General features: G+C 36.9%; 2 protein-coding genes across 4 annotated transcripts in view; both read left to right on the top strand.

Moving 5' to 3' along the window:
- The first annotated feature begins 515 nt into the window (after positions 1-515).
- Positions 516-2,232, top strand: ankrd45 (ankyrin repeat domain 45). The gene is made up of 5 exons (XM_079434573.1): positions 516-781; positions 1,291-1,458; positions 1,544-1,638; positions 1,750-1,888; positions 2,088-2,232. The coding sequence occupies exons 1-5, from the start codon at positions 544-546 to the stop codon at positions 2,117-2,119; spliced, it is 672 nt and encodes a 223-aa protein (XP_079290699.1). The 5' UTR covers positions 516-543; the 3' UTR covers positions 2,120-2,232.
- A 590-nt stretch (positions 2,233-2,822) lies between these two features.
- LOC306881534 (ras GTPase-activating protein nGAP-like) overlaps positions 2,823-27,995 on the top strand; it is a 75,951-nt gene continuing 50,778 nt past the window's right edge. For 2 of the 3 annotated variants that reach the window (XM_079435694.1, XM_079435693.1), the window contains exon 1: positions 2,823-3,710. In XM_079435694.1, coding sequence (XP_079291820.1) covers positions 3,581-3,710 — 130 coding nt within the window. In that variant the 5' untranslated portion in view covers positions 2,823-3,580. Of the gene's footprint in view, positions 3,711-20,395; positions 21,181-27,995 lie in introns of those variants that run through there. The other variant, XM_079435692.1, reaches the window with a different exon arrangement.

Genomic DNA, 27,995 nt, shown 5'->3' with positions numbered 1-27,995 from the left:
CATTTATTCACATACTAAACTAATATATCATTGATTTGAGAAGACTTTTCATTTTGAAGAATCAAAATATACGACTTCAAATAACGCTACATATTTTGTCTTGATTATGATCTTTCTTTTCAATGCCAGTCCTTTTCCTAGATGTCAGATGATTACGTAATTTACACAGAGAAGTCTGAACCCTTCAAGGACTTTCTATTTCTTTCTTCTTTTTTTAATGATATCTTTATGGTTAATGATACAACATAAGTTATTCTACATACATAAATATTGCAGCTGATAAATACATTTACTTACTTTCACACTTATTTATTTCCACAGAAATAAATAGGGGTTGATACTAAGCTTATTTTGTTCTTTTTCTTAGAATCTACTTTCTATAACTGCTATCAACACGATAATGTAATTTCTCAGTTCAGCTCAGATGATCAGCTCTTTTTATTTCATAAAGCGGTCGACAGCGACATCTCGTGTAATGACTGAAATGACTGCCCGGTTGCCATAGAGACAGAGAAACACAACATCACTCTTCCGCGAGTCATAATGCGGTCAACTGAGGAGAAAACTGTACTTTCATGTGCTTTAGATGATGATGTAGAGGGACTTAAGGGTATTTTGGAAAGCAAGAGTGCCGACGAAACTCAGCAAAGGGATAATATTTTGTGGGAAAAAGATGAGGTGGGAAGAAATGCACTGTTTGCTGCGTGTATTTTTGGTCGGAGCGGCATCGTGCGTGAGCTCGTACAGAACGGCGCTGACGTCAGTGAACTCACAGCTCGCGGTAATTAGCGAGCAAATTACTTGTAGGCCTAATAACAAAATACTAATTACTTGCTCATTTTAACTCCTACAGTAAAAGCCTGAGCTGGTTTGCTGGTCTGAGCTGATTTAACCCTATTGTTGTGGTCACACTTGTTATCCAAAACAGACCGAGGACAATTAAGCCTAACATATTTTAATAAAATAAGTGTACTATATTTTCTTTCAATAATATTGTTTCTTTATGAAATATTTACCTCTAAATTATGTACCATTTAAAATATAAATATTGGAAAATTTCATACAAAGTTCATCAAATGTTTTTGGACTAAAATTACAGAGGACCACTAAAGGGTTAAGAAGTTTCTCAGCCTGAAAAATGCCCAAACCCCTCTAAAACCTGCAAGACTTGCAAACCAGCTTTAGTTTACTGTTAATGGACCAATTAACAAACAGTGACAGAAATTACAAGCTGTTGCACTAAAATAAGTAATCAATAAATAATCAATATGGTTCATTCTATTACTGTAGGCTACTCACCATTGCATTATTCTGCCATGTGGGGCCAGCTGGACACTTTAAAAACTTTGGTTGAGCTCAATGCAGATTTTCAAGCTGTCAATTTCCGTGGAGAGAAGGCTGTTGATGTGGCCCGGCGTTATGACAAACTGGACTGCGCAGAGTATCTGGCATGGGCCGGTGAGAAAGTGAAACATTTCAGTACAGAGTCAAATCTTGTTATGATTAAGGCAGATGATAATTTATTTCTTTTTTTTCCTGACAGAGGCCAAACAAAGTTTGCAAGCATTAATAAAAGATGTCAGAGACATTATAGCCGATCCAGAGAAAGTTCAAGGGAAGCTCAATAAAGAGGATAAGGTAAATAATTATTTATTAATTCCTTAGTGAAAAGTTGCAGATTGTATTTTTTTTATTTTTAGCAAACCCAAAAGTGCACACTCTAATCATTGTTTGTGTGTTGCTATATAGACCATGCTTATAAACATCTGTTCTGCAAAATCTGACTGGATACACAACACCAAAAATCCAACAATTCAAGACTTCATTGAACAGAAGAAACACCTTGAAGACGTACTGGAACCTATTATGCTCAAGCTTAACACACAATGTGAGAACTGATATATCTGATTTATCCGATTTGCAGAGAAGCTGACAACTGGGTATTTTACTTCATTCAGTATCAAACGATGCAAAATTAATGTACACTTTTTTTTATTTAACCCAGGGCATTTCTAACCAAAAACATGTTTAATTTTAGTTTATTTTTATTCTCTAAATGAAGTTTTTTGTTTCTTATTTATTCACAGCTGATGCCACAATGAAGACAAGAAAGCCTTAGAAGCATTTTGTCATTCAAATGAAAATAAATATATTTACAAAAATTGGTTATATTTACTTAATACATGCTCTGTGTTTAGTCTTTTCAAATATTAAAAATTAGACCCTTAGATGAACACTGTATGATTCCTAACACTTTTTTTAAATGAAATACTTACTTAAAAGTTTTGTTTAACTGCACTTAATTTAAAACATACACATGCACTTTTAATATTATTTACTAATGAAGAGAATGAAGATCATATACACAATCAAAAATGATAGTGACAAATTAATACGTTTATAGTCTAAATGCAAAGCTATGGCTGATTTTCTTGTGATGCGCTTAATGAACACTAGGTGTTCAGCTAACTCTCTCTATCTATAAAATTGAATACATGTATTTTTCATTCAGGTTATGTCTACAAAATATGTTATTCAAGAATTAAATGCAACACCTATTAAAGTTGAAATCAAATTAAATACATTTTTATGACATTTTTGGACCAGGATAACCAGCAGATGTCTCTCGATAATCAGATCACATCTGTCTTACTATGTTGTCAAAGTCTCAATTCGTCCTCATTTCACATTCAACAAACACATTATGTATTTCTAAAATTTTAATTGATGTGTAAATGTAGTAAAAGCTGCCTGAATCGGTTTAAAACGTAAATGTGTGTTGATCGAGTCACTCGGTCATCCTCTAGTTTCGCCTGAATCCCAGCGCACAGGCTGGCATGTGATTGAGGTGGAAAAGCGGTCTGGATTTTGAAGTGTGAAACGGGCTGTCTGTCCTCACCACAGGACCGGGAGGAAGGGAGGGAGGCAGTCCCAAACAACGAGTCACACTTAAAGTGGACAACAGAACAATAAACTGATACTTGCTGTTATTTTGATGGTTTTTGCCGCAAGGACCATGCAGTAAACTCCTGCCGTCGATCCAGGAAAACCGACGCCTGGATTCATTCAATTATTATTGACTCATGGACAGCGACGAGAAACAGCAGTCCATCCGAATATAACTTAAAAAAACTGCTGCTTGTTGTTTCTGTTTTAACTTTTGGCTGCTGATTCTGTTCGAGAAAACTAGGGTGATCTTAAACTTTGCACTTTCGTATTTTTTAGGCTTTGATAAGTGTTTAAATACACTATCTACGCTTTTTTATATCCGTATTTACATATTTTATTGTGTTGCTAACGTACGTAGCTACAGTGCTGAGTAATGTAAACATAGATTAGAGTCGCGCGTACATTATTTGTATTCCAACTGTGAAACAAAGACAAATATGGGAAACTGCAAACGTTCAGTTTGAACATTGCCATACTACTGTCGCTAGTTTATGCAGCTTTATTTAAACTCTTTTTAGCTGTATGGTTTGATACTAAACCATCTCAGACCAACGGAAAACACTGTGACTGAGGCTCCCTGCCACGCGCGTGGAAATCTTTACCTGGACGTTACCGTGGAGGTGTATCGAGCATGGAGACGGATTCAGTAACCGGTGGCGACATGGACTCGGTTCAGGGAGGCATGATTTCTTTAGACCCTGTGGTTGATGGGATTTTGTTGGACTCGTTTTGCCAGCAGCAGGGATGGGTGCGGGTGCACGGTGAGTGATATTCAGTGGCCGCGCTGGCTTCAGATCTGTTCACCTTAACACCTCGGTGATATAAATCACAAAAGAGGTGTTTTAAATATAATTCTGTGCTTAAATACATTAAATAACCAAATGATTTGGGGTTTTATTTTCTATCACCCTTTAATACCGAGGGGAATTCAGAGTCTTATGTTTACCGAGGCATTGTCAGACAGGACTGTTTATGGCAAGCCAGTTTAACATTTAGCCTGTATCTTATCAGGGAAATTTCTAGCATTTCCTGAGCCCCCACCCCCCATTAAGTGGCCCAATATTTAGATTTTATTGAAATACTGTTATAGATATATTTATATGTATAATAACAAAATTAAGCTACCCACACACAATAAGATGCTTCATCACTGACAAACGAATCTTCAAATTTTGTTGTGAATTGTAGGTAAATATCAATAGTAGTTTCATATCAATCAGCGCTCCATTATGCTGGTTAGTTGTATGAGATATTAAAATGAAATGTTAAAGTGGCTTGCCATAGTACCACAGCTATAATAGAAACATGTTGGCTTAATGGTTCATTTTCCTTCCTGTGTGTGACTTATGCTGTACATTTTCAACTTAAAAAGATACTAGGTTAAGTCATATGTCCTTATACATTATACAGTGTATCTGATGGTACAATACATTTGTTTGCCTTTAGTGTGTTTGCTTGAACTGTAGTGTAATTTGTAAAGAAACAATGGAAACAAATTTGTGTTTAAAGGAAGGGCTATGTGGAAAATCCTGGTTACACATAATAGGTTTGAATGTTGATCTGGTTGTGGATTATTATGTCTCCTAGTTGTAATAGGAGACGGGGTGCAATAGAAAAGGTTTTAGCACATTGTTGACAAACATGCAAATGCGTTCTTGTCATGGTTTCAATTAGAGTTTTAAGATGGGTTGTTAGTTTGTTATTGCACATGCAAAATTTTAATTCTGATTTGCAAGACAGAGTAATAGTAAGCCATGGTTACTGATTGTGTTTCCAGATCTGTGTGGTTAAAGCTTCTTTAAGGCTGTGTGCACCCTATAGACATGTTGCTAGGGGCTGTTGTCATGGCAGCCTGTTGTCTTCTTATTTAAGGATGTAAGTCGAACCCAGGGACTTCACATTAAAGACAGGACATCCAGTTCTGTCCACCCACTGCTACTGACTCCTCATCTCATTTTCCATCCCCACTAATTCTGAGCTGGACAAGTTCTAAAAATTATAATTTAGATCAACCAACAAATTAAAGGTTAAGTTCCCTTAAAAATAAAAAGTGTCATAATTTACTCTCAGCCTCATGTCATTCCAAACCTGTATTATTTTCTTTCTTCAGTGGAGCAGGAGGAAAAATCTTTTTTTACAAAGATCTTTTTACAAAGAAAATTACAAAGATCTTTTTTTCCATGCGCTTTATAAAAGGACACAAAAGCACCATAAATGTATAAGAAAATTGGTCCATTTGACTTGTGGACATGTTCTATGTTTTCTGAAATCATAAATCTTGATGTGCTCTGTAGCTCATTTTCATAAGTAGCAATTCCTGATTTGTTCAAGAGAGACAAATCTTGAAATGGTAAAGTTCACAAAACAAGTCTAGATTTTGAATCAGACAGACTCAATGAGTGAACCCACTGGATACAATGAGTAATGAACAATCAATGAATAGTTAAGTGCCTTTATGACTTCATACAACTTGGAATATAGTCATACGGACAACCTTTATAATACTTTTAACAGTCTTTTGAATAACTCCTTTTGTGTTCCACGGAACAAATAAAGTCATTCGGTTTTGGAACGACATGAGGATGCGTAAACTATGACACAATTCTCATTTTGGGTGAACTATCCCTTTGTTTTGAAATACAGAGCAGTTTAATCTTCTTTTCCAGGCACGCACTGGGAAAAAGTTCAAATCCAGATGATGTGTTGTAATGTGTAAAGAATTCACGTTTTCTCTGTTCATGTGCTGTCCAACACCCTATGACATAATTTAAATTTCTTTGGTATTTGTCTTTTAATCACTCTCACTGGTGTAAGCTCAAACTCACAGCGAGACAGAAGTGAGTCATTACTGACAGTCAGAGAGCAGTCAGACCTCTCAAAAGCTGGCCTCAGCATAGATGTCATATCATCCATAATTAAATGACCACGGCAGCTACATGCTCATCATGTTAAACATCCCTTCCTCAGATAGAGGGAAGTGAATCACAGTTTTAAAATAATTAGAATAGCAGGGGCTATAGTTTTGGTGTTGTTCATTCAGTGACTTATTATTAGGAAGTCTAATAGTGATAAGTCACTGAGTGACAGTAATAGCATAAACTGTTCTGTTATAGTTCATGTTCCTCCCACACAGGCTTATTCAAGGCCCAATTGTGTTCTGTAAATATTGTTTATGTGCTTTAAATGTGGGGCTTGTATTGCATTAGGCAGCCTATTCTGTGCACTTTTTGGGTTTGTTGTTGCTTGGAGTGAAATTTTGAAAATATACAAATGCTTCCTCCAGTCGTTTACACAAAACTCGGGGTTGACGGGTGTGTAGATTTGGCATCTGTTTGGGCCTGCTGGTTCAAAAGTTCACCTACCTACCGAGTTTCTTACATCATGCCCCTCATATTGAAATGGAAAGGTCCGGGACGGTTCTGCCATGGTGAATGAAAGTGAATGCTGTCGAATGTTTGTGAAGTTGCTGCTTAGATGTGTTTAATCTTGTAGAGGAAGCCGAGAGAGGGTGGGGAGGGGTGGGAGTGAATGGTGGGATTGTGTTAGCGGCGGACGGCTCAGGATGTGTGCCCCGCTGCACCACCTCCCCTCCGCCCAACGGGAACCGTTCGTTCGTTCATTGTAGCTGTCAGCAGACAGGGCCAGCTATGATGTAAGCAGACCGTTCCGAGAATGACCTCAGTGGACTGGATTCTAAAATTCCAGAGCAACCGGCACCAGTGCGTTCATCGTGGCATTCCAGAGCTGAAATAGCTCAATAAGGATGCTGGCCGGCTTCTCTCCCACTCACTTCCCTTTTGTATCTGTTAAGAATAATGTTTTCCATGCCAACTTGTCTATTCATGGACTTGTTCTTGCCACGGCTGTTCTTCTCAGCAGTGGTTACAAAACATTTCCGTCTGGACAGCAGAGCTGCTTTTAGCGGTCACATTTTATTTTAAGATTCAATTCTCACTATTAACAAACTAGGGCTGCACGATATATAGTTTCAGCATCGATATCGCAATGTGTGCATCCGCGATAGTCACATCGCAGGATGTGCGATGTTTAGTAGGCCTATACTGATCGTTATATTTACTGGTCATTTTCTTTGCTGACACACAGACACCGCATCTTCACCGGACACGACAGAGATATCCATTTTAAATCAATTTAGTAGCAGAGCTACTGCAAGCAATTTTCAGTGCTTGAAATCCATTTATCCTTTGTTGAAACTTCCGCGTCATCGAGGAGAGCACAGATCACGGTTGCTTAGCAACGGCAGATGCCACGAAAGCGCAAGCTCCCGAGTGCTTTGAAAGAAGGAGAAAGCGGCGCTGCGGGCGTTTTCCTCGCTTTTTTAGGTGCGCCATGTGAACGAAATGACACGTGCTCGAAACTGTCAAAATGCATGTCTCTGCTAGTATCCTTGTAAAAAACAATTGCTTATGTCTTAGGTGAAGGTAAACAATTGAGAAAAAAAGAGGATAACAATAACAGCAGTTTAATGTCCCTGTTGCTTTCTGTGTCATGTTAATCAAACAACAAAACACAGAAACAAATCACTTTTGTACCTTTAACACAGATTTATTAGATTTAATTTAGTGCAGTGTAATTTTACATTTGATTATTCAATTTCTGTACCTGAATACTGTTAGACTTGCCTTAAAAATACAAAGCACTGTTTATTTCATTTTCATCATCTCCTATGCTGATTTACTCAATCACCCCTGTCATTGATTTTTTTTTTTTTTTTTTCAAATAGAGCTAATAAATGCATCTGGTGGGTTTTTCTTTTTCTGTCTTCCTTTTCATATCGCAGAAAAACAAAATATCGCAATGTGAGTTTTTTCCAATATCGTGCAGCCCTATAACAAAGTGTTAACTACGACTTTTGCCTCTATAAACTCCTAATTTGTTGCTTATTAATAATTAGAAACATGTTTAGTTTAGGTATGTGGGTAGGATTAGGGATGTAGAACATGGTCATGCAGAATATGTTCTTTATAAGTACTAATAAACAGCCAATATACTAGTAATATGCATGCTAATAAGCATCTAGTTAATAGAGATAATTGGTCCCTATACTAAAGTATTACCTTTTTTAGCAAGTTAGGCTGATGTCAGATTCCCGTGCCGCTGATCTTTGTTGAAGTTAGGGATACACTGCTTATAATTCTGGCTAACATAATTGTTTTCATGCTATTTTTAGTTAATATTAAAATTCTACACTATTTTGTCAAATATAAATGAAAAGCTAAAACACTAAGAAACTATTGTTAATTCTACACATTGATCGCAACATGTGGAAGTACTGTTTGAAAAATGGATATTAATTTTGAGATGAAGACTGCAAGACTATATGATCAGAAATACAGTAAAACAGTTGATCCTTCAGAAATAATTCTTATATGCTGTTTTAGTGCTCAAGAAACATTTCTTCTCAGTGTTGTGGTGTTTATTTTTTGTGAGAACTGTGATAACATTTTTTAGGATTCTTTGATGAATAGAAAGTTCAGAAGAACAACATTAGTTTCAAATGGAAGTCTTTTGTAACATTATAAATGTCTAGTCGCTTTTGGTTAATTTAATGCATCCTTGCTGAATAAAAGTGTAACTGACTGACCCTATACTTTTAATTTTAGTGTGCATATCCAATTTTGATATTGATAAATGAATCACATCCCTCATGTTGGCCAATGTGAGCTGTGTATCTATGGATCAGTAGAGCAGCAGCGATCTCTAATTTTAAGTTTCTGCATCCAAGGTTCTGTCCAAAATTCAATTGCAAAGTCAGATTTAATTAAGTTTAAATGACTAAATGTGTCCTTGACTTGGCTCTCCATTAATCCCTGATTTTCAGTCTATTAAGCACCTTATAGATAAGGATTAGGCCCTGTTTAATGCGGATTGTGAATACTCACTTTGTCATTTACTTAGAGAAAGACTCTCGTGTCTAAGCTTATTAAAGGTTTGCTGGAAACGGGGAAAATGAGGAGCTTATCTTCTACCGCTAACTCTTGAGGAACCGACTGGGATAATGACAGTTTTTCAGTGGTTTCTGTCACAAAGAGTGATGAGTTGTGTGGAACACATGCTGTCTAGTCAAGTTCCTCATCTAGTTTGATGCAGTGCCCAGGTACTCCACATCAGCGTGTTGGTGAGTTGCCTGCGGTGCTGAACGTTCAGTTTGAAAAGCCCCTTAATTGGAGAGTCCTGAATTGAGTTCACTGTAGTCACAAGAGTTTCACATGCTCGACTCTGATGCACCAGGCCGCCTGCTTTGCTTCCTCTCCCAAGGCTGGTTCAAAGGTGCCTTTGTCTCCTTAGAGCTTCCAAAACAACATACTGATAATTCTGGGCATGTCATCTGTGTTAAATAAATAAATGGATAAATACTTTTTTTGGAGTGATGCTTTGGTTTTAAGGGGGAATGTTTTGAGGGTCAAGAGTGCGGCCGTCTGGTGTTTCCCAGGAGACGAAGGCAGGTATCTGTCAGTTCTCCACCCTTTCCTTTCACTCATGGAGACTGAGTGGCTGGAAGACAATGTCCTGGGATTCCAGGCGTTACCTGAAAACGCAGGAAGCCCCCTTTCCTGTTTTCCTGATCATTCTTGGATAAACATTTTGCTCCTAGTCTTTCCATAAAACCTGATGGTGAAGAACATTATAATGCTCTGTATTTTTTATTACTACATGATTTTCTAGAAGACTTGATACTTGTTTGTCAGTCATGGCATTCTGTGGTCAAATATTTTTCTCTAATGACCACTAGCTGTAGTAGTTTCATATTTTGTGTAATACTCTGGGGTCTTTTCTCACAAAATAAGGTAATTTATCAATATTTTATGTTCATTTTTTATTTATTTGGTAAGTAGTCATGCAATATAAAAATAAACCCTTTCAGGATGATACAAGATCCCTCTGTTTCACTTTGAGGTCCCAATCTCCCTATTGAGACTCATTTTTATAATGAAAATCTGGACAATATCACTCACACAGTGATGCACTAAAATGAAAAAAAATTTAGTGCATCAAAAATTAAAATTTATATGAAAAATAAAAAATTGCATTTAAATTTTTAATAAAGTAACCAAATACATTTTATTAATTATAATTTTTTCACCGTTGCTTTTTTTTTTTAGAATCTGTCATGTATTAATTATAATTAAATATACAGTATATTAAATAATATTAAAATGTCTCAGTTTTATGTTGCATGTCTTGAATTGTTTCCCATGTGTTTGCCGTGCAAATAGCCTAGTTGCTTTCAGTGTTAAAAGCCAATAAACAAACAATAATATTTATTTTGAAAATTAGTTTTAGATTTGTAACTTTTTTACATATGTTTTCATTTTATATTTTTAATATTTGAAATATGAATTGCTTTAATGTGACATTTTTCGTGTAGTTTTCAGCATAAAATGTTTAGTGGGGAAAATGCTGTGCAATGCTGCTTTTAAATTATTGCTGCTGTTCAATTAGCTTTGTTTTGATTCCTGAGTTTGATTTGAAATTTGGCTTGTTTCTAGTTACTAATGATTTTGTTACCCTCATAATCATAAGCTACTTATTATGCATATAATTGAACTTTGCTTTAACTTTTTTCTTTATAAATGACTTGGGGAATTTCAATACCCCGATAACCTCTGCAGCTTGTGTTCTCCCATCTGAACATTAATTCCACGTGCAAGAGATCTCATGAAAGAATTCCTGCCACTCTGGGCTATCGATTAGAGCATGTCAGCAGACCGGTGGCATGTGCTTCCTGCCTGCTCTTTTAAAGACTCTGATACAGGAGTGTTACTTCCCCCCTAGGACTCATGGATTGTCAGAATTGATTGGCTTAATTGGTTTGATTGCGATAACACCCCTAAGGTTAAACAACATCCTCTTGTTAACCAGCTCATGTCTCCGCATTAGAAATGCACTGAGGATTTGGTGCCTTTTGAATTTCTACGGTTGGAATGAGACTCATCTGTTCCTGTAAGTAGGCCAATCCAATTATAATATTCCTCAATTTGTATTTATCCAGTGTAGCTGTGCATTCGCTGATAATTCATTAAAGTTGCTCAAGGTCGGGCTGTATCCTCTGAGCGGCGTATTCTATTAATTAAATGCTCTCTTGCCCCGGGTTAATGTAACTTGTGTGTTTTATCACAGCCCTTTGATGGATGTGATTCATTACGGGTGAGCAAGTCGAATGCAAAAACGCATCATTTAAGCTTCCGCTCATCTGGAAGGATCTGAGCCAAGCTGTCAAGAGGGAAGTATATCTTCCCTGGCCTGTATGGTACACCTGCCATTGATAAAGATACACATGGTTGGCAGATACAGGGAAGAAAGTGAGTAAGATATCCAAAGGGAAACGATAAGGGATGGAGGAACATGAGAAAGACAAGGCAGTCTGATCCAAGATAAACCTTCAGGTTCTTTTGTTTAACATTCAGCGCTGCTATAATTGATGACTGCTCATATTTGGTAGCCACTTCCTCATCGTAAAAGCCTAGATGGTAATTTTCCACCTGTCTGCTCTGATTCACCGTGACCACTCTTGAGCAAAAATGCCTGAATAAAATGGATAATAAAAGCCATGCTGCACTCTGACTTCCCCAATCTCATGTTACTGACAGAGACTCATGTGACGCCAAGGTTATTTGGTATGCTCTCACAGGAACCAGAGCACTCGGCGTTTAGATTTCGCCCTCAGCAGCACCTTCACGTTAGTCTGTTCTAAAGCTTTTACCGTTTGGTTTTGTAGGTACACTTAAGTAAACCGCATTTATTTAGGAAGGCTTGGCGTATGTAAACATGGAGCCTGAAGGGATTTCAACATCTTTGTTCCAATAAATTTGGAGCAGTACTATAGAGCTCTGGTTCAGCGTATGGTTTGCTCAGTCCACTATAAGCACATATAACGCAATGTCTCTCATACACAATGCTTTACTTTAGCTGGCTTGTTTGAGGAAAGCATGAGGGACTGAATGACATCATGATGCATAACAAGGCCCCTCCCATTAGCGTTTGATTGGTCGACACCAGCTGTGTCCATGTGTGTGCTCTCTTGCATGTCTTCCTCTGGAAGATGGATGGTTGGTAGGTGTAGCTGCTGTTTTGTAGTGGGCATGATGGCAGCAGTTGCAATCCTTTTGTCCTTGGTTGAATTTCTCCTACTGATTATCATTATATTAAAAAAAAAAATCTTATTTCTGCAATGCAATAGTTAAAGTCAATTTTTTTGTGTAGTAAATAAATATGGTGTATACTGTACATATGTACAAATATATATATATATTTTTCACATTACAGTTAATAAAATACTTTTTATGTCATAGTAGGCTATAGTGGTGTGCGATATTGAAAATATCTCAATATTTTTGGGGATTTTTTCGATAACGATGATTAGACGATATTTTGCCGAGTGTGTTATTGTGCTGATATCTGTCTACCGTGGACAGCTGCAGTTTTTGATATTCTTCATATTCTGTGTGGTCAGTTCACATCAGTGATAGAAATTAATCTTTTCATATAAGTTTAAATTAATTTGTACTTCTTATGGGCAATTTTACCTTTAATAAAGCCATGTTTTTTTCTAAAAGTGTGCATCTTTTGAATCAAATTTTTACATTTAATCAGTCAATTAGAATAATAAGACATTTAGGCTGTTACCAAACAAGTGAAACCAGTATCAACAAAATTAATCTTTGCAGAAGTTGCATCTGAAGTGGCATCTAGATGTATTTACACACTGTTTAATGCAGCTCAGAGGGACATGGAGTGCTTTAACCTGCAGTGACAAATGCATAATGTTTTTATGTTTTAAACATAAAACATCGAATGCTGATATTTGAATTATTTTAAAATGAAAAGATACTTTGAATGTGAAATTAAACTCATCAGTAATTGGCAGCAAGTCACTGTTAACAAGTGAGTCATTGCGACTGACGAATCATTTAAACGGTTGATTTATTCAGGAATGAAACAACATCTTCCTGTTGCTCAGAGACGCAAAACAGTGCTGTAGCTGATTGGAAAAAATTTTTGTTGGCGAAATGGAGCAAAAACAGGCAATATATGGTGTCTACTCTTAATATATTGCTTATTGAACTGTTGTATAAAATCAATATCACATTTGTAATCATGCTTATTTTCGAAGAAAAAAACTGCACTCTTCATGTGATTTTAACCATATGAAATATATATATATATATATTAGGGATGGCTCGATACCATAATTTTGGCTTCGGTACGATACCAGAATGTAGTACCTCGGTATCGATACTAAATCGATACCATAGGTGACAAATAACCAGCCTCAAAAGATAAGTGAATTAAAAAAAAAATATTATTAATAATAATAATAAAAACAGATTCATATGTTAATACCTTTGTATCAAACTGTAACAAAAACCCTAAAGGGAACATAGGATACATTTTGATGTTGGAGAAAAAAAAAAATAGGCTAACTGAAGTAATAAGATGAAAATATATTCAAATCTTATCTTTTCAGTGCAAACACGCAGTGCAAAGTAAATGTCTCCTAAAAAAAAACCTACCGGAAACATAGGTTTCATTTTGAAGAAGTTTGAAGAAAAAAAATAGCACTGAAGTTGCACAATTGATGCAACAAATGTTGCTTTATTGTAAAGTGTTATTCTAACAGTCAAAGTAATATTCAAAATCATGTTATTATTTCTCTCTCTCAGATTGTTTTCAGATTTCAGACTCAACCAAAGAAAAAGCATTAAATATAAATCTCACTCTCTCACTTGCTTCATATTAGCGGTCGGCAGCGCGTCAGAAACATTTCCTAAATATCATTGATACTAAAATTAATATAGCAAAACTCTTGCTCAATTCATATCCAATTAAAATTTGATTGTATGAAATGCAAGTGCATGCATTACGTGACCAAAACTTCATTGATTCTAGCGTGTCTCACATGCACATTTGCGCTTACTGTATTACATCTGAATGTGCCGTTGATCAGATGTAAATAAAAGGTCAAATCAAATCTGAATTTATGAATGATGCACTCACCTGTCGATCTCTTAATTCTTTGAAAAGATCAGGATGAGCAAGCGACAAATGCTTAAAAAGATTTGATGTGTTCCTGTGGCAACATGATTTAGGCCTATAGCAACGCTTGCATACAGGTGCAGTAAGGTCAGTTCCTTCACCTTTGTCATCTCTTTTTTATCCAAAGTAATGCCATATTTCACTTCTACTGTTCTCTTTAGTTATTAATTTTGGGTGCGCTGAGTTTCATCTGTTTGATCCATCGCGTTGTTCTGTTGTCACATTTACCAGTTGCGCAGCAATTTGGGAAGCACTGCCACCTACAGGTGCATTTTGCAACAGCAGCGTATGAAATACCGAATTGAGCAAAATTATGATATCGTACCGTTTGAAATATAATATATACCGGTATTTTTCCAGTATCGGTATACCGCGCGCATCCCTAATATATATATATATATATATATATATATATATATATATATATATATATATATATATATATATATATATATATATATATACACACACACACATTTTCTGCCCCCATATCTTCAATTTTGTGATCATTCTTAATGCATTTTTATTATCATGCATTGAAAGAACACTCAATGCGCACGCTTCCTAGTCTAGACTTCTGTTTGGTTTTTGCAAAATACTCGAAAATGTCAAATTGCACATCGTTAAAACAGCAATTACGATATTATCGCAAAAACTATATATATCGCACACCCTTAGTAGGCTACCTATAATTGGAAAAGGGAAGTGTTAATAATAATGCAAAAAAAAAAATGTATTGATTTTTTTTATTTAAAAAATAGGCTTTATTTTCTGCGTTTAATAGTTAGTATTTTTAATAGTAATAATTAACATTACCATTCAAATGTTTTTTGATGTTTTTAAAAGAAGTCTTTTATGCTCACCAAGGCTTCATTTATTTAATCAAGAGTGTATAAATATAGTAAAATTGTGAAATATTTTCATTCTAAATGATTGTTTTCTATTTTGACAATTTAAAAAGCTATTTATTTCTGTGATGGCAAAGATGAATTTTCAGCATCCATTACTCCAGTCTTCATGTCACATGATCCTTCAAAAAACATTCTAATGATTTGGTGTTTGAGAAACATTTCTTATCAATCTTATCAAATTGTTGCGCTGCTTTATTTTGTGGAAACTAATACATATTTTTGGAAACTAATACAAATTTTTACTGACTCCAAACGTTTGAACTATAGTAGTGTACCAATTTATGTTTTTATTTATTTTAATATTTTTGCTGCTTACAGGATTTCCATGCATAAAACACAGATCTGACCAATCATTGGATCCAATCAATCAATGTAATTCATTGATTGTTCTGAGGAAATCTATTTTTGAGAAATTAAAAAAAGGAAATTGCATTACTTATGTATGCCTTATCAGAATGTGCAGTTTTTGTATTCAGCTCATTATGTTCATTGTGCATATTTTTGTTCATGGTAATATGAATTATTTTGATGGTTGAAGGGGGTTTTTAGGTTCAATTTTGGAACAATTTTGGTTATTTGCTTTGGTTGCCAATTTTATTCAGTGTAAAATCTGGTTCGGAAAGCAAAAGCAGTTAAAAACCACTGTTCCTTCACTTTAGTGAGCCATCACAGACAATATCTCTAATGTGGGTGCCAGGCAGTTCTGTCAGAAATGACGGTTAGGTCTTACTCTTTGAATCTTGAAATTGCGTGTTTCAGCCTGACGGTTGTTATGGAGTGTCTTGTTGATATAGAGGTTCGTGTTGTGCACTGTTTGCTCTGCAAATGACTGGTAAGAGTCACAGATCACACTTCACTGCTTAGCAATGCTGTGCAAGCTGCCAAAAGAGAACAGAGCACGAATGAAAGTCTAAAGAAAATCAGACTTCCCTTAGTGTGTTTCATGCACTTTGCAGACCCTAAGGATATTAGGCAACTCTGAAAGCCCCATTTGATTCGTTGATCGAGAACGGTTAAATGGGGTCAGGCGCTGCGGGCTCCTCTGAGTCTGACTGACCAAAGTGAGAAGCATCCAGAGTTTTACCATGCTAATGTACAGCTACAGTACCACAAGTGAAAAAGCTCTACGGTTACTTCATAAAAGATTTCAAATGCCTATCGCTTAGTCTGAGATAAGCCCCATTGATGTGGCGCCTTCGCATAAATAGACGTCTGCATCATTAAGACATTAAAGGTAGCCTATGTGTACAGGGCGTGTATGTTTGCCGTTGCGTTTGCTTTCAACATTATCTATTTGTGTACTTTTTGTAAATGCATTGTCAGTCTTGTTTTGTGCATGTGCATCACTGTGAAATGTCTTTCCAGGTTTTGTGTGGGCCATCTCATCTATTTTGCACAAGACCTTCAGTCTTGTGTTTCCACTCAGTCTGTTAAGATCTTGTTCCTGACATCCTTTTCCCATTTTAAAGAGTCTTTGAGGCACAAACAATAGGGCAGCAGTCATAATTTTCCTCTTGGTTCTCAAATGTAAAGGGCTATTCTTAGTAAGATCGAAATAAAAATGTTAAAGTGAGTTCACATAGAAAATGTAATTCTGTCATCATTGAGTGCTGCAGTGATGACGAGTTTTTGTAGGCCAACCCAGAAGTTCAGTCTGGTTCCCTCAACCAAATCCCATTGATTTTATTTTTTTCTTTGGTATTTGAATTACTAAAGATGACAAACAATTATGTATCTTACATGTTTATCATGATAATCTTCACAAATGAACACAACTTTCATGAATTTTGAACACAATCGAATGTCAGAAATAAAAAGCTAAACAGGCTATAACGTCACCATCATTAAGCTTCCAACAACTCTTTCAGTCTGTATTTAAAAAGCAAAAAAAAAAAGATTGAGTTAAAATATTTTGCAACAGCATGATTATAAACCCATTGAGACTGTAAAAGTTAGTAGATGAGTTTACTTGTTTAATGTGATTATTTAATGTCCCTGACAAACTCAGTAGTCCCATTAAGCCACTTGGTAGCAACTGCCATTTTTAAAAGCTTAAAATAAATCACAAGGGATTTTTATTTTGTGTCATAGAATAAAACTGGGAAATATCTTGAGCTTGTGTTAACCACGGACTTTAGTTCAGGCATTTAACCAAACCCATTAAAAAAAAAAACATAGGCTTCAGGACGATGGAACCGAAAGTGCCAAAATGCTAAATCGTTTCCGGATTTTGGCCTACAAAAGTATGTCATCCCTGCAGCACTCCATTTGCAAAGCCTCATGTTGTTCCAAGCTTGTATAAATGCCAAAAAAAAGACATTTTGAAGAACATTGGAGATCCTTAACTTTCATTGTATGAACAAAAACACTAAGACATGTTTCAAAACACCTCAATTTTGTTGCAAAGAAGAAAGGCATGCAAGTTTGGAATGACATGAGAGAGTAGCCTAAATTTCATTTTTCATTTTGGGGTTAACTATCTCTTTTACATGTCTTTTCCTCTGTTATCAGTTTTTGATCTGCTTCATGCCTTTGGGGTTCCAAGTCCGAGCATTTCTTAGATTGTTTTTTGAAAGCAACATTACATCCGGGCTGCTGTTGATGCTCGTTTGGGCCTGCTGTACGGAGGAGGAGAGTTTTGTTTTTTGTTTTTTTCAGCCTCCACACTGGGGTGATGTCTGGGGGTGGCAGGATTTCCCCTACTTAAGAGTCAAAGCGAGAGCACTAACCTATGTGTGGGTTAAAAATACACACTCCTCAGTTTCTGGGGGGTCTGTCCTTGCTGATAGATATAAATGCATGGAAGAATTGGTCCATGTCTGTGTGTTTACTCTACTAATGGGATGTTGCCAGGAACTAGGGCTGGGTGTTCCATCAGATATTCACAATATAATTATACAACAGTTAGCAGCATCATGAATATCATTAATATGCTTTTTCATGCAATTAGTTTTTTTTTTTTCAGGGATTTCTTTTTTTTATTGTAAACTTACAAGTTTGGGAGTGTTAAGATGGATGTTTTAATAGTGCCTCTTTTTTTAAATGACAAAACATCCAAACTCAATTACAGACTTGGTTCATTTCAATGGTTCAAACTGTCGGGTCGTCATAATATGATTCATGTCTTCATAATATGGTTCATGATCTTTATGTTATCTTTATCATCAGTAACAGTGCATTCAAACCGCTGGTGTAACTTTCATGCGCTGTGTTTTTTATGTGACATGTTGTCCCCTCTGCCCTCTCCTGATACTTTTCTGACAGATTTGTAGGGCCTAATACTATTTTTAGGAGAGGGGTGTGCGTACATGCCCTGTCCTTCCTGGTTTCCTCCTGCACTAAATAGTAGAACTAAAAAAATCACTCCGACAAAGTGGTGGTAGGTGTAGCTGTGGGCCTTGTGTCATTACTTCCTGTGGTCAGACGTGTACTCCTTTGCTGCAGAGGTTGGTGGATTTTTTTTTTAAGGCGATGGCTGATCAGAGATTGTGAAGAGAGAGAGGATAGGACAACAAGCTTTGAGCAATGTCAACTCATCAAATGTTATCAGTCCTGCATTAGCACTTCTTTTAAGCAGACATAATGACCTACATGTCGAACCGTATTTGCTTTGTAGAAGAATTACTGAAACACTGAAAAGAAACATGACCTTTGGTCTTTTTCAGATCAGATTGTGCTGTTGATAATGGCGTTTATCTGCATCTCACGCTCGTAGCGGTGGAGTGGGATACTGGTGTTTAATGATTGCTTTCATGCGCTGCCTCCAGGCACAAAACTTGTTTGATGGCTGTAACAGGGTGCTAATTGGTACTGTCCAGACTGGACTCTCGCAGGGCGTCAAAAGGCAGGAAATTGCTTCTCTGACTTCTGAACATAGTATAATAATAGAAGCTCATGGATGTCGGATGTAGTGTGAACGTGACTTTATCTCAGCACTCTTTCGCTCACTTGCATTTAGTACTTTGCCGTGTATGAATGACCTGCATCAACCAGATGAATGATGTGAAGTTCAATAGCACACAGATGTTGTCAAGTTGCACGTCTGTTCTCCACCTGACGTTTACTCAATCATCTATTATACCATGTTAAAATACTCGCACTGAGCAACAAGGAGACCAAACTTGAGTTTCTTTTATACAGTGTGTGTGGTACAGTTTGCAATGAATTGAGATAGGTGGAGTTTTTCAACAGCTGATACTGATAATAGAGGGGAGAGTGGCCAATGTAATAGATAATAACGACATGCACTAACAGTCCCAATACAATACATCCCAATACACATTGTTCATTTAAAAGGCTGTTGGTAGAATTTGGAATTAATTCACTTTTCTTAATCAGCCAGATGGGCTCAGTAGATCTAATTCCAATATATTTGTCTGTGATGTAGAAAACGTGTTTCTATAAATTTGTAAGTCAAGTTTTATTCATAATCTACAGAAGAGTCAATAATGCACATGGTAAATCTCAGCAGAGATTGTCGACTTTAATATTCACAGCTTTGACCTTCTGTACTAAATCCTTTGCTCTGGAAATGTACTGCCCAAGACTAAAATCTGGCATATGACAGGGAGTCCTGCTGACCTGCGGTATGTTTCTTTTCAACGTGACACAAGGACGTATAGTTTTTACAGTGGCTTGGTTATTTAAAAGTATGGGAATGTAAGACCTGTAATGTTTCTGATTCACCTTGTCACAATAAAAACCTTTTTAGTTATCAGCATTGAAAGATCAGACTTGGAAGGAATTTTCTTCTTTAACTTTCTTATTGGTTCTTTGGTTGCTCTTGAGTTCATTGGGCTTTTGTACAGATGTGGGTGTACTGAGGTGGCGCCGACATGCTTATCAACCGCATCATGTAATCAAGATCAAAATGACATCCATTGTAACCATGTCTCCTTTTGTATAATACCTTTGATCTTCACACCATCAAATTGCTGTTGTACTGGATATCATAGCTGTGATTCATCATGAACACAGACAAGAGCAATATTTAAGAGCTTATCAGACCAAACAGAACTAACCATTTTGTTATCCAGAATATGAAACTTCCATGTTTGTTCTGTTTTTCTGAGATGTTTTTTCCCTCTATTGCACAACGGAGTGCAGGAAAATCCCTTCAAGTTACTGTTCATTTTCTGTCTAATTCAGTGAAAGCATTTCTGTTTTTGTTGCAAGTTACACTTTGCAGTTATTTTTAAAATGGTTATCTTCATCACTACCCTGAATTTATACTTGCAGCACAGAAGCCGTATGACATACATTCTCTCTACCTGACTCTGATGAACCAGATTCTCCTGAAGACATTTTTATTTTTTTTTGTTCTTCCGGTTTTACTTTCACGGTTAGTGTTGCGCCAACCACAGAGTGGGGCCACTAAATGGGCAGCACATGCGCTGATTGGATAGTGAGGCAAAGTGTTTCTGTGCACACATATATCTGACACCTATTTCCTCCCAGAAACCCTAGCAGCAACCCATAATCCAGGAAGTGGTGGCTCACCAGTGGATGTCTTGCTCTCTCGCTGAGACACATTTGCTCAGCATGTTTCTTCAAGGAGGTCTTGGGGACGGTGTTGTCCGCTATGTCAGGCATCAAATTTAGAGTATTATGCTCGGATAACTTGATTAGATCCAGCCTAGCTCATCGAGATGAGACTATAATGCAATTGTTAGCATTCCTGCTTCTTGATATCGTTAAACATTTTTAGCTTTTCTCTCCTCATCAACCATGAGTTTACCACGGAAGGCGACATCGGAGGAGAAAACGGGGTCAAACAGGAATCCATCACGCTGTTCGTCTGGCAAGGAGAGCGCTCGTCGTTGGCGTCTCCTCAGCAGGCCTTGGCTAAAGCACCGTTCAAATTCAGCCCCCGAGGAGCCCTTGGACACAATTGACAGAAGGAACCTGACTGGACAGGACATGCGCACACAGAGCTTGACATGGTCCAGAAGCAGCAGCAGTATGGCTCGATCCAATCCTCCTATCTCCAGGGTCCACAGTCTCCCGGACCCCCAGAGGGTCACCAACTGCGGTGTCCTCATGGAGCATCCTAATCTTCAGAGGGACTGGTTATCTCGCAGTTCGACCCCTTTTTTAAGATCTACATCTGAACTGGGGAGCGAAATTCGTACTGAGACTCCACCGCTCAGACGGGGGCTGAGCTCTCAATCATTTTCAGGGATTCTGCTGTCCATGTCAAGACGAATTAGCCAAATTTTAAATACCTCTCCTGAGCCGGCTGTTGGAGAACTTTCAGAAGACGGTAGGAAATTTGATTAATGTTTGAAGGCAACCGCTTTACCATTTAGACTAGATTTTGTTTAAACATTTGAGTTTTTCTTTGTCCAAAATGGTTTTGATATTATGCCAGTGTAAGTTTTCTTACTTGAAGGGATGGGTCACTAAAAATGCCAATTCTGCCATTGTTTACTTAACACTGTATGACTTTCTTCTGCGGAACACCAAATATGATATTTTGAAGTATCATGACAACCAAAGTTTTGGCTACTGTTGTATGAACAATAAAAACACTGAGATATTTCTCAAAACATCTTCTTTTATGTTCCACAGAAGAAAGTAAGTCATATGAGAACTGTTGCCAAATTTGCACTGCAAGGGTGGCACAGAAGTGCTTCTGAAGTGGTATTTAGGTGTCTTTACACAGTTTAATGTCTTAAATGCACTTACACAACCAATTACATCTGATTCCTAGGGGCTGAGCAGGCATTATTTAGTCTGGCTTTATTGCAGCATTGCATCTTTACACAGCAGGCACATAGCAGCCTTAACTCAGCTCTGTAAAGACGCCTTAGGGTGAGTAAATGATGAATTTTAATTTTTGGTTGAACTATACCTTTAAGTGCAGTCTCCACAATGATTTGTTTAAAATTTGGTTCAATCAAAGGGTTGGTTGAGCACTGACTTTGTCAGATGTGTAGCTGCCATCCCATGTACTGTAAGTAATGGTTTGACTGACTTCAGAATGATATAACACAGTGAGGCGTTCATGGGTTTAACCCAGTCATATTGAGTCAAGTATACATCAGTTAAGGTGATGTTACTGACTTTTTAAATAACAGGATGATTTATCGTTCATCCTTAGGATTTTGGTTGCTAACAGCGATATGAAAGTTATATAGCTTTCTTGTGTCTTGACAGTGTAGATGTTTCTGGCTTATAAAAATATGGTGTTTGAGTCTAATCTCATTGTGTATCAGAAAATGCTAAATTGAAGCTCAAGTAGTATATCTTCAAGCTTTCCATATCTACAGTAGAGTCAGTCATTCTTTAGTCATCTTGGTAACTCTTTACTCAAAGCCTTTGTGTAATGCATTATTAAATAGTTTTAAAGCATTAATTATGTCTTGTAATGCAGCTTATAATGCATTGTACAATCTCCTGAATAATTGTAACCACAGTTTATACATCATGACACTTATCAATTCATTGTTACACTATGCATTTTAAATTTAGTTGTAATTAATTATTTGACAAGATATAATCTATTACAACGCACCTTAGGAATAATTATAATGCATTATACATAAAGGCTTTAAAGGGATAGTTCACCCAAAAATGAACATTTTGTCATTAATTACTCACCCTCATGTCGTTCTAAGACCTTCGTTCATCTTCGGAACACAAATTAAAATATTTTTGATGAAATCTGAGAGCTCTCTGAACCGAGTTACTGTCTACTGAACGTAAACAATGCTGATTATGTTGATTACGTTCTGGGGTACTCTCCAAAATGGCGGAAGACGGTAACTCGGTGAGAAGAATTGTTAAATAAATTTTGTTTTCTTTGCGCACAAAAAAAATATTCTCGTAGCTTCATAAAATTACAGTTGAATCCCTGATGTCACATGGACTATTTTACCAATGTCCTTGCTACGTTTCTGTGCATTGATCATGGTAATATCCTTGCTGTCTACGGAGGGTCAGAGAGCGCTCAGATTCCATCAAAAATATTGTAATTTGTCTTCCGAAGATGAACGAAGGTCTGACGGGTTTGGAACGTCATGAGGGTGAGTAACTAATGGCAGGATTTTCATTTTTGTGTGAACTAACCCTTTAAGTAAAGTGTTACCGTCATTTTTTACTGAGATGAATCATTACATGAAAAATGTCAATTTATAAACACATTTTATACTTTTTTTTTTTTTTTTACACATTTTGTGGTATTTACATTTTCTTGAAACCTTGAAAAATATGATCAAATTGCAAGCATTGTTATTGCCGACCTCTCCATTGACTCCATTAGCATTTGCATGTGAAATGGAAATACATTGAATACTGCGTCTCACTATCTGAGTAAACACCTTTTCCTCTTTTAGATTCACTTCCCCCTTCCTGCTTTCCAACTTATCGCTGAACACTTCCCATCACTATTAGCATAAATGCTAATTAACTAGCACGGAAAGGCAAATGCATAAATTTGATACAGCGGTAAACCGAGCAAAAGTGTTCCCTTTGAGCTTGCAGCTCCTCACTTGATCTAATAAAGTAATTATTGCTTTTGGCTCCTCTGGGTTCAAAACTATTCAACCGAGTTTGGAAGTGTGAATGCAGATCCCTGGGTTGGCTTGGAGTTGGTGTCAACAAACCTCGGGCTCGGGGTGACCGCAGGAGTTTGACCCCCTCCTAAGTCCAACTTTTTCCTCCATTCCTTTAGAAATGTAGGAGGCAGCTCACTCACCTCTTTTTGTATGCTAATACGTGTTCCTGCAAGGGTACAAAGACTGTGGGCTCGCCACCTTTTAGCCTTATTACCCTTTGAAAAGCTGGGGCAGAGGTGGTCTGCAGAAGTCATGAGAAAGCACCCTGTGGAATTGAGAGGCAGAACTGTACCTTCAATAAAGCCAACTTCCGAGTCAAAGCAGAATGTACTATGTAGGTCTTTCTGACACATTAGTAAGCACCATTTCCTCATTTAGGTCTTCTTGTCATGGGCTGGTTGCTCCAGGAATGCCCCAGCCTGACAGAAACACAGTGGGTGGGGAGAGCAGCTAGTCTTAGACCTGCAGCTGAAAATGGGGCGATGCTGAATTTGCAGTCCCAATGTTCAAGTGGAAAAATATAGTACTTTCGGTTGCAAAACAACCTTGTTGAGGTTGTTGTTATTATTATTATTATTTAATTTGTTCTATTAAATTTATTAGTAAATAATAATATTAATAATAGTAAATATTTAATCAGCGCTATTTAGCTAATAATAATAAAAATAACAATAATGGCTTTGTTGTCTAATTAATTGTTGTTAAAACAATATGGCAGTATCATAAAACAATAGTGGATTTAGGTTTGAAGCACATACACAGGAGGTGATTTAATGCAGGAGTGGGGATATGAGGAAAGACATGCAAATGTTCCAGGCATGCTGACGGCAGCTTATTTAAATATGTAACACAGTCTCTCAGTGGCAGATTGTTGTACTTGAACAAAAGAGCATGCGCTTAGTGCCCTGCTTCTTGCACGATCCCGTCACAATGGAGGAAAGGAATACCAGCACTGCGAATTATTTAACCTAACAGATGTCAGACTGTGAGAAATGACCTCCTTGTCTGACAAAGTTTGACGAGTGTAAAAAAACACGTAGCCATGAAAAATTTGCTAATTGCACACACATTTAAAGAAGTGAAATAGATTTTCCTCACCACTGTTGTTTTGTTTTTTTAACAGTGCTTTCAGTCCTGATGAATGTCAGTTTAAACATTGACTGAATGGCACAATAATGTAAGTGATTCCAATACAAATGAAGTCAAAATATTATTATTACATTCAGTTTATTGGGTCTAGTGTCCTAACAGTGCCTGTAACTCATCCCTCAACAGTATGCATGTATTTAGAGGGGCTCAGTTGGGCAGAGGGCATGTTTTGAAATGGCAGTGTGGTGTTTTAGCTTCTGCAGGGAGTTACAACTGACTGAACAAATCCAGCCTTTGCGATTTTAGGAGGAAGATGTTTGAGTGTGCAGATTAAAGGGCAAAGGGACGATGGTGTGTCTCAGAGCTGCTTTGCTAGAGTGGCACGATGGTAAAAGGCTTGTGATGCTGATGATGTGAATTATGAATGATACGAAGCACTCTCCTGTCACTTCGATGGCACAGACCCACTAGCTCCATTCTGCTGTTCGCAAGCTTTTTGTGCAATTTTGCTTTATATTTCTAAATGCAGTTAATGGTCATTTAAAGAAAAGGGGAATCCATGTAACAGCAGATGTTTTGGGGTGAGTTTGACTCATGACCTGGATTTCTTAATTATATGAACACTTTTGGTGATTTATTTTGTTTATATTATTATAGGGGATGCACTTTTTAAAATTCTGACTAATACTATTAATATTCTATTAAAATATAATACTAAAAAATAAAATCAGTAGTTAAAATAAATTTTGCCATCATGTTATTATAATGTACAGTATGAAAAATCGTATATATTTTGCAAATTCGTTTTTTTAAACATTAACAGTAAAGGAATAGTTCACCCAAAAATGCAAATGTACTCACCCTCAGGCCAACCAAGCTCTAGATGAGTTTGTTTTTTGAACAAACAGGAATACATTTATCATTGCATAATAGATCCATTGCAGTAATTGGGTGCCATCAGAGTAAGAGATCACACAGCTGATAAATTATTGTTATTTTACTATACTAATTGTTGTTTATTGATGTGGATTATTGTGATGCTTTTATCAGCTGTTTGGACTCTTATTCTGACGGCACCCATTCACTCCAGAGGATCCATTGGTGTGCAAGTGATGTAATGCTAAATTCCTCCAAATCTATTTAGATAAAGAAACAAACTCATCTACATCTTGGATGGCTGGAGTGCATTTACAGTCATGGCCAAAAATGTCAGCACCCTTGGTAAATATGATAAAAGAAGACTGAAAAATTAATCTGAATTGTTAATCCTTTTGATCTTTTATTTAAAAAATTCACAAAATTCTAACCTTTCATTGGATAATAAGAATTTAAAATGGGGGGGATTTCATTATGAAATAAATGTTTTTCTCTAATACACATTGGCCACAATTAACGGCACCCTTTTATTCAATACTTTTTGAAACCTCCATTTGCTAGTTTAACAGCTCTAAATTGTCTCCTATAATGCCTGATGAGTTTAGAGACCACCTGACAAGAGATCAGACACCATTCCTTCATCCAGAATCACTCCAGACCCTTTAGATTCCCAGCTCCATGACGGTGCTTCTTCTCTTCAGTTCACCTCACTCATTTTCTACAGGGTTCAGGTCAGAGGACTGGAATGGCCATAGCAGAAGCTTGGTTTTGTGCTCAGTGACCCTTTATTGTGTTGTTTTTGAGGTTTGTGTTTGGATTATTGTACGGTTGGAAGATCCAAACATGGCCCATTATAAGATTTCTAATAGAATCAGTCACTTATTGATTTTTTATCTGTTGGTATTTGATAGAATCCATGATGCCATGCGTCTAAACAAGATGTCCAGGACCTCCAGCAGAAATATAGGCCCACAACATAAAAAAAATACAGCAGTATATTTCATTGTACACATGGGGTGCTTCTTATCCCTGTGTTCACCAAACCCATCTTGAGTGTTTGCTGCTAAAAAGCTAATTTTGTAGTTTCATCTGACCATAGAAGCCAGTCCCATTTGAAGGTCCAGTCGTATCTGATAACTGAATATGCTGGAGTTTGTTTTTGGATGAGCTAGGAGAATTTTTCTTGAAACACCTCCCAAACAACATGTGGTGATGTAGTTGCTGTTTGACAATTATTATTTTTTTTAAGGTTTTCTAACCCCGAAACTGAACTATTTTCTGCAATTCTCCAGCTGTGGTCCTTGGAGCATCTTTAGCCACTCAAACTCTCCTTCTCATGCATTAGGACGATATAGACACACGTCCTCTTCCAGGCAGATTCATAACATTTTATGTTGATTGGAAATTCTTAATTATTGCCCTGATGGTGGAAATGGGCATTTTCATTGCTCTAGCTCTTTACTTAAAGCCACTTCAGTAATTTGTGAAGCTCAATTATCCTTTGCTGCACATCAGAAATATGTTCTTTGGATTTTCTTGTTATGATGGATGGTTAAGGGAATTTAAGCTTTGTTTTCCCTCCTATTTCTATTTCTGTGAAACAGGAAGCCATGGCTGGATAATTTAATGTCCATAATCCCCCTGGTGTGCTCAAAATTGTGAATATGAATGGGAATATACTTCAGAGATATTTTACTCATAAGAATTTCTAGGGGTGCCAATAATTGTGTCCAACGTGTATTTGAGAAAAACATTTATTTCATAATGATATTTTCCCCCATTTTAAATTCTTACTATCCAATGAAAGGTTAGATTTTTTTTATTTCGTTTTTCATAAAATATCAAAAGGATTAACAATGCAGATCAACTTTCCCAGCCTTCTTTGATCATATTTACCAATTTATTTTTGGCCATGGCCGTAAATGTTTAACATATTTCATTTTTCGAAGAACTATGAGAACTGTGAGAGTTAAATGGTGGAAAAGCTCATCTAACGCTTGGTACACACTAAAAGATTTTTAAAATCTTATAAGATCTCCAAAATGTGAGCGACCACAAACATGAGAGGAAAAAAAATCCTAGATTTAACTATTTTGCACCTATGGTGTGTGGTGTCCTCTGGGTTTCCCTCCACACATCAGGATTTTTGATCGTAAATATTCAACATGTTTAATATTTACGATTCGCGATCGGGGCGCCTCCGACGTTCTTCCGAGCAGATTCAGTCACTCTTAACACACCTCACACCACAGGAAAATCTGTTACGATAATGTTTTGAACCACCAAGATAATCGGGACATTACCTAGGATTGTCGGAAGGGGAGAAATCGGCCCAAAATCACCGCGATTACCTTGTGGTGTGTACCCAGCATAAATGTAAAAATCTGGTAAATGAGCGTGGACAAATATCCAGTATGTTAAAAAATAAAATCTCTAATCTTGCTTGATGACCAATATGTTACCGATATGTCATGAATCCCTACAAGTTTTTGTGTGGCTGAGCAGTGTCTTAAGTCACAAAGTGTTTATATTTCTCCATGGTGGCGTGTCTGAG

This window comes from Barbus barbus (genome assembly GCF_936440315.1).
Source record: "Barbus barbus genome assembly, chromosome: 15".
NCBI classification, from domain to species: domain Eukaryota; kingdom Metazoa; phylum Chordata; class Actinopteri; order Cypriniformes; family Cyprinidae; genus Barbus; species Barbus barbus.
This window is presented reverse-complemented; position numbering and strand designations above follow the sequence as displayed.